The 11,834-nt window shown below is 36.2% G+C and overlaps 2 protein-coding genes across 3 annotated transcripts; one reads left to right on the top strand and one right to left on the bottom strand.

The window, feature by feature from the left end:
* Positions 1-202: 202 nt before the first annotated feature.
* Positions 203-7,159, top strand: TDX (tetraticopeptide domain-containing thioredoxin). 2 transcript variants are annotated; one of them, XM_088804357.1, is made up of 11 exons: positions 203-338; positions 456-574; positions 660-693; positions 1,039-1,191; positions 1,306-1,393; positions 1,484-1,564; positions 1,667-1,731; positions 1,819-1,959; positions 2,046-2,162; positions 2,673-2,703; positions 5,850-6,420. In XM_088804357.1, exons 2-11 carry the CDS (start codon positions 459-461, stop codon positions 6,176-6,178), a joined length of 1,155 nt encoding a protein of 384 aa, XP_088660483.1. In that variant the 5' UTR covers positions 203-338; positions 456-458; the 3' UTR covers positions 6,179-6,420. The 2 variants fall into 2 exon arrangements, with proteins under 2 accessions (XP_088660483.1, XP_017973876.2); XM_018118387.2 differs by lacking the exon at positions 203-338 and adding an exon at positions 6,758-7,159 and having other exon boundaries at positions 353-574; positions 5,850-6,198.
* Positions 7,160-8,529: 1,370 nt separating this feature from the next.
* Positions 8,530-11,416, bottom strand: LOC18604383 (ABC transporter G family member STR-like). The gene is made up of 4 exons (XM_007036824.3): positions 10,943-11,416; positions 10,692-10,871; positions 10,347-10,615; positions 8,530-10,168 (listed from the first exon to the last, which is right to left on the bottom strand). The coding sequence occupies exons 1-4, from the start codon at positions 11,306-11,308 to the stop codon at positions 8,530-8,532; spliced, it is 2,454 nt and encodes an 817-aa protein (XP_007036886.3). The 5' UTR covers positions 11,309-11,416.
* Between the last annotated feature and the right edge of the window lie 418 nt (positions 11,417-11,834).

The raw sequence follows: 11,834 nt of genomic DNA, 5'->3' as shown, positions 1-11,834 counted from the left end.
TTATCATATAATATTTTATTATTATTAATATAAGTATAAAATGATATATGATATTTTGACTTAAGATAAGAGAATATTGAATATAAAATAAAAATATAAAAATTTGATTAAATATAATAAAAAAATAAAAATTTATTGTAAATAGTATTATGTAAAAATAATTGTTAAATTTGGAGTTAATTCGAAAAGGATTACATGCGATTTCCCGCGAATTAGATTCGAAGGCAGAAGGAATAAGGATGATGATGTACGCTCAGCTCCATCGGTAGTTCCGTGAGCCTTTTAGATCAGCAAAACATCAATCATGTAACCGGTTTCAGTTTGATCAAAAAGAACGAGTAGGTCCCCCACTCACCACGGAGAGTCTTCACTTGCTTTCCAGATTCAATTCTGTAGTAGAAAAAGGAGAGAAAAAAAAAATAGAGGTATAATAATATGTATTTGAAATTTTGAAGGCTATGGTGATGGATGCGTCAAAGTTAGCAGAACTAAAGCTATTCGTTGATCAGTGCAAATCAAACCCTTCAATTGTCCACAACCCATCTCTTTCCTTCTTCAAATCCTACCTCCAAAGGTAATCTCTTTCTTAGCTTTTTGTTAAAGCTTTTCTGATTCTTTTATGGGGAGTCGATATGTGTTTTCATTTCTGGTTTTTGCAGTCTGGGAGCTCGAATTCCACCCGACACACAAACGGTGAGATTCGATTTATTTACAAAAGCTTCAATTCTTGATTCCTTTTTGCTGTTTGTTTTCTTTATCTAAGAATTGCGAGATTTTTTTTAGTTGGTGGAGCTTGGCGGTGAACTGGGTTTGTTTCTTTTCAATCAAGCTAGTGTTTTAAGTAAATTTCTTGTCTGATTGCTCCACTTCTCGGAGACGGAGTGTTTCTCTTTTTCATTACGGTCTTGCTATTTCTATGATTTTAAGAGAAGATATTAGAAAATTATATGCCAAACTAGGCTAAGGTTTTCTGGAGGGATGGTGGTGGAAAGTAAGTATATTTGGTTTATTAGCTTCATCTTTTAAGCCAATTTGCAGGATAAAGGTGGTGTTAACATGGCAGAGCCCGGGCAACACTCTGATTCCAAAGACCCCAATTTTTCATATGAAGAAGATGATGATATTGTTGAGTCTGATGTTGAGTTAGATAACACCGGTGTGGTGGAACCTGACAATGATCCTCCACAAATGGTGCGTGAGCCTAGGAAATATATGATTTCATTTATGATTGATGTATTCTTCTGTTTGGTGGACCTGTGATAGACTTTTACACTAAACTAGTAAATGTTGCATCTTTTGGTTCAGATGGGAGACCCTTCAGTTGAAGTTACAGAGGATATGCGGGATGCTGCGCAAAGTGAAAAATTAAAAGCTAGTGATGCAATATCTGAAGGCATGGTGTCATTGTTTGTGATGACTAGCCTTTTGAATTGACGTTTTGTTGATCATTTCTTTCTGAATTCTCTGTTTTTCTCCCCCTCAGGTAAGCTGGATGAAGCGGTTAATTATCTAACAGAAGCTATCATGTTAAATCCCACTTACGCAATATTATACGCAACTAGAGGTAATTTCATTTACAGCATAAATTATCCTTAATTTACTTTTTTCTGTTTTTTTTTCTCACTACTGGATTATTCTCTTGAAAGTCTGAAATACTTGTTTTCAGCTAGTGTTTTCATTAAATTGAGCAAACCAAATGCTGCAATCCTTGATGCTGATGCAGCTTTAGAGGTATCAGATTAAGGAGTCTCTAGATTTTTATTATATTTTTGTTCAGCATGATGGTGATGACCTGAAGTTCTTTACTTTTTATGTTAGATCAATCCTGACTCAGCAAAAGGATATAAAGTTCGAGGGATGGCAAGGGCCATGCTAGGCCGATGGGAAGAAGCAGCTAGTGATCTGCATGTAGCATCAAAGCTAGATTATGACGAGGAGATTGGTTCAGTACTCAAAAAGGTAATTTTTCTACCCTTTGACTAATATTCCTCTGCAAATGCTTTTTTGTTTTTGTTTTTTTTTACTGTAATGCACTTAATTTGCAGGTGGAACCTAATGCACACAAAATTGAAGAGCATCGCAGGAAATATGACCGCTTGAGGAAAGAAAGGGAATTAAAAAGGACTGAACGTCAGAGGCAACAGCAGAAAGCTGAAGCACAAGTAAGTGGAATTAATTAATATGATTATGTAATTATATGGCACAAGACTTTTCACTCTTTTCTGTGTGCATCAACTTTGCCATAGGTTCATTATGATTAAGTATAATGAACATCTTATGAAAATAAAGTTTAGGATGCACCCACCACTTCAGCCTAGTGCTTTTCCTAATTTCTGCTATATTTTCTTGATCTACGAAGATTACTATATAAAAGCAATTAGACATCTATTCAAGAAGTGGGGTGTTTTAGTGCATTTAGACATGCCCAGCACAAGCTGATTCATTGATCAAGGGCATGGTGCATTTTGGTGTTGTTAGATATGATTACAAGAGAAGCTTGTAATTGATCTTTTTTTGTGTCATTTTGTATGTGGTGGGTTGGGGCCATGCGAATCAAATAACTCTACAGTTTTATTATCAGCACATACTCTCATCCATTGCTAACTTCTGTCTTATGTAAGAGTCATAGCCTTCATTCTGAAACTTATAACTTAATCTTTGAATTTGTGCAGGATCAGGAAGCATTATCTGCTTTTAAAGATGGTATGGATATTGTTTTCTTCTCTCATTCATTTTTCTTGTGGTATATGATCTATATAGGACTTTGCCTCTACTGTAGCATTCTTTACAGAGAATGTTATCTTTAATGAACTGAGACTAACTAAGCATCTTTGAGAAGGCTACTCTTGCATCTAGAAGAGGCTATTATGTTTCTGTTAGGAATCCCAAGTGAAGGGCCTTAGATTTCATTACTATAATCTTTATAGAAAAAGCTTATACTGTGAAGTTTTGTCTTTGCTTTAGTTACCTCTGGTTAACCACAATCATCACTCTTATGATTGAAATGAGTATGTTTAATAACTCATCAATAGATTGGTTAGATTGTTCTTTTCCTCTTTAGAAGTGGCTAAGAGTATATGTTTTTCATCAACAAAGAAGATGCCCTTTGTAATGAATTGGACATTAAGGCATCAGGTTAATTGAATTTTGGTGTCCAGGGTTATTTTGATAATCTTCTGTTTTCTAGAAAGCATTAACTTAATGATCATTGGGTTTCATTATGGGTTTAGTTGAGCTTTTAGGGTTTAAAAAAAATCCTTGGTTTATATCAATTGAGTTTTGTTCCTATGCCCAGTGGTTTCAAGAATCCTACTGGAGAAGTACAACGTAATATTTGCCTACTTCACTCCTTTTGCTAGACTTGTTAGAGTTGAATTTTCTAGAGGACTTGAAACTGGAGATAGTTCTATGGAAATTTATGATTGCTGATTGACAATGGCATCTCTTCTTTTTTCATTTTACCTCTTGACTTCTACAGTGCATCGGCTTACTGTTCACAGCAGAAGAAGAGAACCTGTAAACTTGTTCTCTTCTAATTCAGCTGCTGCCAAGAAATTCTGCCAACTTTTCCTGGACATTTTCACATTCTTGGCCCTCTTTGAAGATTCAATGTTAGTTGAATCATACCCTAACCCTTTCTCATCATAGGCTCATATCCTAAAGTCTTTAATTCCCTTGCCTAGCCCACCATAAACCCTATGCAGGCAGACTTCGCCATATCTGTTCTAAATCATTTAGCTTACTTGGTTAAACTTGTTTTGAATAACATTTAACCAAACTGCAGCTTTTTCTAATGGATTATGATGGTTTCACAATGGCAAGGATTATAAGCTCTTTTATCTGCAAAAAGAATAAGGCGAAGAAGAGAAAAACCTAGATTAGGAGGATCCAAAAGTATTTGGGTACTGCAATGTATGAAAAACCTTCTTTGAGTTTAAAGTAAGGTAGATGTTAAGCACAAAAGTAAAAGACGGAAGTTTTTAGGGACTTATTGTGAAGGATCTGGCTGCCATTGGGGGAATTAATGTGCTTATTATAGAATGTATTGTAGGTATGTCCCATCCAGGGCAAGTGCTTGTCAACATAGGATGTGAATCTCCTTTTACGTAGACAGTAAGCGGTCAGCACTAATCAGGTTTGTTGTGGGCAACCAATAGGGCTAAAACTTGAGCTTCCCAGTGGAACATCTAGGATAGTTTTTGTGCACATATTTAGATTGCTGTTTGACACTTTCTACTCTTTATTTTTTTTTTCTGTTCATTATTAATTAAGTCAATTTTAGACAAATATGGCTATATTTAATTCTTTAAACATTAGAATTTAGTATGAATGCCACTAGCTTGTATATCCAGACTTGGGATATCTTTCGAAGGATTGTTTTAAAGTTTCCTTATCAAAAAAAGTAAGTCAGCATAACTCTTTGCAAAGTCATGAGCCCCACTTCCTTTGCCTTAATAGGTGGTGTATAAAAGAATAAAAGAAAAACCAACAACAGCCTGCAAAGCATCCGTAAATTTATCATTTTTAAGAGTCAAAGGAGTGTAATACCTTGCTTATTGAATTGCATCTTTATAAACATCGTAAAATGAGTTTTTTCAACTTTGCCATTTCGTTGCATACGGTGATCTAACTACAGGGGTGATCTTATTAGTACTGTAATGTGATCACTAGTGGTTTAAGATCACACCATGTTCGGTTTAATTTTACTTGATAGTCATTAATAACTGAGGTTTAGAGATCACCATGTTTGATATCATATAAAACATAGACATCATTTTGTATGAAACAACAATATAACTATGTTCTAAAAGTTAATAAATAAATCATTTTTATATTTTGTTAGCATAAGAATTTGTGAAATACTAATATTCTATTTGTCAAATAAATTATAATTGATCAAATCAGTAAACAAATATAAAAAATATATTTATCTGATAAGGTAAAATATATTTCTATTTGATAAACTAACTCTTCAACTTTTTAAATTAAATGAAAAACCTTTGAACGGGAAAATAAAATTTTAATTCTCAAAATAATAATGAATTTGCTACCAAAACAAAGATTATACACGTGACCAAAGAAAAAAAATTGTGGGGAGAAATATTTAGTACCCTTTAAGTTAGCTACTAAAAAATTTTTGAAAGGGTAAAAACTTCCTGTGTAAAGATTATTTTTATTTTTGAAAGGAAGTTCTTTTATTCATACACTAAAAGGTAAACTTGTTGGTGACCGAAAAAAAAAAAGGGTAAACTTGTTCATAATTGATTTTACAGATCACTACACCTTGATGATAAATGTTTCTCACTCCTTATGATGAGAATTGGATCATCCCTCAAGACAATGATCAAATCACCGTGACATAGGATCATCAAATTCCTACTAAACACAATGAACTAATTATTGAATTTAAATCAGCATGGAGTTTTTAACATGATCATCCCTAACCACACCTGCTATATGAAACTAGGAACAATGATCTTTGAATGTCTGTTTCAATAAAATTTTTAGTTCTCAGAATAACAAGATCAATCCTTGGGGACAATTTGAGTAGAGTGCAGAGTGGAATTAGCAAGAAATCCTCACAAAATACTTCGTCTTGTGTAAATAAATGAAGACTTTTTCTTCTAGTTCTTGTTGCCGTGCTTTTATTTTTTCTTTTAAATTGGTAGAATGACATCCATGTTGATCTGTTAATAGTTGCTTTGAGATAATTCTTGACTTTTGGGTCATAATAATTTATGGGACAGTTATTAGGACCATTCCTTTTATGTGTATGTGAATTATGTTAGTGGTAGGTCTAGGACAAGTATCCATGTATGTTACCTTAATATGCTTTTTGAAATTAACAGGGCAGGTTATTGGCATTCACTCCACCGGTGAGCTGGAAACTAAGTTGAATGCTGCTACAAGAACATCTCGCCTGGTCATATTGTACTTCACTGCAACATGGTGTGGTCCCTGTCGCTTCATTTCTCCACTTTATACAAGCTTAGCTGCAAAATATGTGAAAGTAGTGTTCTTAAAAGTTGATATAGATGAGGCAAGGGATGTGGCTGGCTGCTGGAATATTAGCAGTGTTCCTAGCTTTTTCTTTGTAAGAAACGGAAAGGAAGTCGACAAGGTTGTAGGGGCTGACAAAAGTTTACTTGAAAGGAAGATTGCCCAATATGCTGGCTGATGTTTAGCCTATCAATGAAGGTAGACTCCGGCCAATTCTACTTGCTTTTTACAAGCATGTTTGAACATATCAACAGTGTTAAGACATGAGCAATATCGTAGGAAATCTGTACCATATATATTAATAAAAATGACCTGCTGGAGCTAAGGTTTTTTTACCCAAATTTAATAATGTAATACTACTGTAACTCTGATGGATCTTCTGTATCAGAAACTTCATGAAAAAAAGTTAATTACCAATCATAGTATCATTGTAGAAGAAGTGCTGTAGTAAGGTTTATCGTAGCAAGTAAAATAGCATAAGATCAAGTCCTACCTTGATTAGATTGTGTCCTCAAGAGGGTGTTTGAGAGTTAGAAGTAAGCTAAAATATCTTGATCTATGATTAATGCTAGGAACTACATGTTTACAGTGTCTCTTGATGCCAGCATCTATCCTGTCATTGGGGGAAATACTAGTATTATATTCTAGTTTTATGACATTTCCCCCAACTTGATTTTTGAACTGGGTGCCCATGCCTAGCCTGGTTGGTTCTTGGCTAATCTAATCCAGGCTTTGTTTATTTATTGATGCAAAACAGGATCGGTGTGGAAACTCCAGCTTCGGGTTGGTAAACTTGTACGTGAATTAGTCTGAGTGCAGGCACACAACTAAGAAACGGCAACGTAGCAAATCTATTGACCTCGATACATAACCTTAATAATTTCCTAAAACCGAGGAGGATGTTAAAGTCCTAAAGCCAGTCCCAGAAACCCTGAGGTCCCCTTGTCTCAGGAATTACGCTAATCTCGTTTTCTGAATATCCTATGTCTGAAGCATTTAGGAAACACAGAAGCAAGCAGACAAATAGCCTTGTTTTTCTTGTCACATAACATGCTGTCAAGAAAAGACAGAAAAGGAGGATTACAATTTAGGCATGATATTTGAAAACGATTTGTAAATTATTTAAGAAAAATTTAAATTAAGTTTTTATTGTGTTGTATTTTTATTTTGAATCAAAATGATTTTTATAACTAACGATTAATTAAATATTGTCACTAATCAAATGTCAATCGTCATTTTATCTCATATGATGTTGAAACGGTAAAAGATGTCATATAATCATATCATCATTATTTGTTATGATATATTAGCATGTCATAATAGTATCGTGTGATATAAAATAATAAATAGTATTTTGACTAATAATAATTAATCAACAATTAGTTAAAAGCGATTATTTGACATAAAATAAAAATATAAGGATTTAATTGAATTTAATAAAGGAATAAGAATTTATTTTAATTTTTTGAATAGATTAGGGGCTTTTTTAGATAGATTAAATGTTCAATTTGGGATCAAAATCTTGGAGTTTTTGTCAATTTAGAGTCAAATGTTTCAATTGTAACAATTAAGAATAAAATGTTTTCGATTCTTTACAATCAAGGATGAAGGTGAGAGGTGTCTAGTGCGTGTAGGACACGCTCATGATGTGGACACTGACTTGAAAGGGTAAGATACAGAAGGATAGTGTTGTCAAAAAGTCTTTTTTATCAAATCAAAACTGTTCAAATTATGGAGTGATATGTAACAGCTTTTACATCATGTCATATAATAACTAAATTTGTGTGTAACAACTACATTTTTGAACATGACGTGTAACAATTATATTTTTAACGTGATTTTTTATTGCATGTGATACATACTCCATCCACCTATCAACTCAATCCTTAATTGTAAGAAATTGAAAATATTTGACCTTTAATTGTTACAATTGAAATGTTTGACCCGTAATTAAAAAAAGTGCCTAAACGTTTATTTGAGCATTTAACCTTTTATATATTATACTTACAAGTACCCGAATATTTGACTCATTGGTTGGTGCATTATCTCCTGCTTAAAGAGTAGGGTTCGAATCCCCCTTCTCCCAATTATAAAAAAATATATATTATACTTATAAATTACAATTAAATAATTTTAAATAAATATGACATAATAAATCCAATATAAAAAATTAATATATAAATGAATTAAAACAAACAAATCAAATAAAATGAAGTTAAGACAAAACTTTTATATATATATATATATATGGGGAGATTTGAATGTAAATTTGATAGTGTTTCATATACTTTTGCTTGTCATGTGCTTATAAGTTGACCAATTCTAGCAATTTCGTCAATGGATTATCTGATGCTGCCACAACCTGCGGTTCATTTATTTTCTATTTCCTTAAATTTTATGACTCCAAATAAATGGGAGGAAAATATATGGTTTTGCTGGTGCTTTTAACAGCGTGTTCATGTATTAGCAATGAAGAGAGAATTTAAGTGACAAACATGGAAATCCTAGAGATACAATCCAAGAGTTCGGTCATTTTCTCTCATTCTTGGAATAAAATCTGAGAACCAGGTAGAAGAAGAGCCGGTAGAGAACTCCCCAAGCTAGCAAGATAAGAATGTCATACCAAAGGTTCTCCAATTTAATGCCCATTGAGGATAGAACATCTTCTCCAATCATTATGCAGTTTTTAAGACCCAGGTTGCTTTCATGCAGATCACTGAGCTTTAACTCCCCCAGAGGTCCTGGTGAAAGATCCGATGGGTTCCCCGAATAGCAGATATCCTTGTCTTTGAACTCATTCACTAACAATGCCTCGAATGGATATTTGATTGCTGAAATGTAGTGGAGCCACCTCCAGCCAATGGGTATCTTACTTCCTTTGAGGAAAAAGCCACAAGTCAGGAAGAAAAGTGCTGTTGTAGCAATTACAACAGCATAACCTGTGATATAACTGGGGACAAGTGCACTGACAAGCATCACATAAGCATTGGTTGTTATCAGAGATGCATAAAGGATCAGCCAGAAGTTTAAGAGGCTGCTTTTCAGGTCAAGCCAATATTTGGTGATTGCAGCAAATGTGAAAGCTTGAATAGCAAAAAATGGGAGATAGACTATGAGGGAGGAGATGACATAAGATGAAGCCCGGTAGGCATTGTGGGAGGTCTCCCGAATGAAGATGAATCTTTCTTGAATGAACGTTGGGACAGCATCGTTAGAGGAGAAGAACACTAAGCAAATTGCAAAGATGTAGAAATTGAGAAGCCGGTTCACTGTTTGGAAATCATAGTGACTCAAGTTCCTGAAGAGTGAGGATAGAATGATTGCCATGACTGTCAACACTATCTCACGTGAAAGGAAGAGTTCTGGCGTTCGAACCACATTAAGAGCTGTGCGCCATGACAGAACTGCAATCTCTCGGAGCCATGGATTTGCAAACTTGGGTCCATGCTCTGGTTCATCTAGCACTTCTTCTTCCATATCGAACTCTTCAAAAGAAAGAGCGTACAGGTCTAGAGATGGGCTTAAAACTACCGGGGCTTTGTGGCGAGAAGGTGGTTGTTGAGGCGTTGGATATCGGCCTGAAACATAACTTCTTGCTCCAGAACTTGGCGTTTTAGCAGGTGTTTGTCCGGGAGTTCTGGCTGGAGTCCACGATGGTGCACGACGAGGAGTTCCAGTGACACCACGGTAGACCCACACCGAGAAATCTTTGTAGAAATGAGATGCCAATCGTGGATTATAGACACCACTCTGCATACTCATTGGTGTCTGGGACCTCTGGGCAGCTTTGCGTTCCAGAGAGTAGTCTTGTTCATCCTCATCTTCTTCATCATCATCAGCGTAATCAAATTGGCCAGACTCTGATCGAGATGTTCCGTGGCCAATAGAGAAAGCATGGCTATGAAGGCTAATAGCGTGCCTGGATCCAGGCGTTTTCATGTAGGGAGTCCTTGGTGTTTTTGGAACTGGAGTCCTGGCAGCTTGGTCAGGTTTGATACCATCACGTTGGTACAGCACAATAGGGTCAAGTCCCACGGTTGATTCATCGTACTCCTTGATAACATCTAGAAGATATTCAAGACTGTTCTCACCATCAGGAACTGGTCTGCCGAATCCAGAAAGGTGAGCAGGGAGAGAGGCTAGGCTTCCCATGTACACAAGTCTACCCCTGTAACATTTTGATATATATAGCTTTATCAGTACTAAAGATCAACTTCAATTAATCATGAGCCATGGCATCTGATAGACTGGGTGCTCAAACGTATTAGATGAAATATGACCATGCGTTCTAAACATTTTTGTGTGTTCTTGGCCAAGACTTTGTATGATAAGGAATTACTTTGTACCTTGCTAAAACGGTTATGCGGTCTAAGAGCAATTGAATTCTGTAGGAAGGTTGGTGGATGGTCATGAGGACGATGCTGCCTCCTCGAGCGATTTCCTTCACCTTTTCCACAACGCTGTAAGCACTTGTGGAGTCAAGACCTGATGTTGGTTCATCGAGGAACAGCAGAGATGGCTTATGAATAATATCGATGCCAATAGACACCCTCCGCCGCTCTCCTCCGGACACCCCTCTCCTTCCCTCATCACCGATGTACGTATGTGCTGCGCTCTGCATGTGTTATAAAGTGTTTTAGTATTTGTGTTTGTAATCAAATAAAGGCATGCAGAAGATACTTTTGTCTTACCTCTAGGCCTAGCTGATCAAGCAGCTCAGTCACTCGCTTTTTCTTCTCCGCCCTGGAGATGGAGGGAGGGAGCCTCACTTCTGCTGCAAACATGAAGGTTTCGTGAACCGTCAACATGGGAAACAGCTGGTCGTCTTGCAATACATATGATGAAATCATCTTCATGTAGCTTGCAGTCACCTGAACAAGTAATACAGTACTGAGAAAAGAGATGCGTTCAAATTTGATTAAGATGATAAACAATGACTGACCGGCTTTCCATCGATTCTAACAGAACCTTCAAGACTTCCTTGTGCAATCCGACCTGCCAAGGCATCAAGAAACGTGGATTTCCCAGCACCACTAGGCCCCATGATGGCCATGATCTCGCCCCTCATAGCCTGCCCCGATATATCATTGAGAAGATAGGCCTCTTTCTTGATCCATACTCCATCTTTCTTTTGTTTCTTCATGACACTGTAAGAGAGGTTACTGAACTCAAGGCCGTGGCCTGGAATCGTCTTCCGGACCGGCACAGGTGGCACCCTGTTGTTCTTGCCGGCAGCTGCTACTGATTTGTCCATGTCTAAAAGACTCTCAAGGCTTCTATTCACGGCATTCCGCCCTGGCTTCCCCATTGAATCAACGATTAGCGAGCACTTGTTTTGGCCTTGGCCTAAGTTACTAAGTTAAGGGTGCCTGAGGCTTTAAGAGCTGGCAATGAGAGTAAGACTATGACTGTAGACAAAAGGGTGAGGGTTAAAAGTGAGCTGGAGATGTGTAATGAAGATTGTAGACAAAGGAAAAACAACGAAGAAATAGACGGTAACACTAATGTAAACTTGAGCTAGCCCGCACTCTTTTCTCCTTTGGGCTTCTCGTTATTTGGCCTTGATGTTACCGGAGAGGTGCTGTGGCTTTGTTCTCTTGTGCAACTAAGACAAAACACTTGTTAATTCCTTTCAGCTGTTTTTCTCCCTTGTTGGATGGATGATAGGCAAGTATTAATACAAAAGTGTACTTTTTGTTCATTCATGTGCTCATAGTTTGATCTTTTCACAATCGTTTATATCAAATTTATCTTTCATTCAAATTATGGAAAAAACAAATACTTTCTTCACATTTTGAATGAAATATTATTCATATATATATAGATACATACAC

This window comes from Theobroma cacao, chromosome 3 (assembly GCF_053813885.1).
Source record: "Theobroma cacao isolate CCN51 chromosome 3, ASM5381388v1, whole genome shotgun sequence".
NCBI classification, from domain to species: domain Eukaryota; kingdom Viridiplantae; phylum Streptophyta; class Magnoliopsida; order Malvales; family Malvaceae; genus Theobroma; species Theobroma cacao.
The sequence above is the reverse complement of the archived record's forward strand: the minus strand, read 5'-3'. Positions and strand labels throughout refer to the sequence as shown.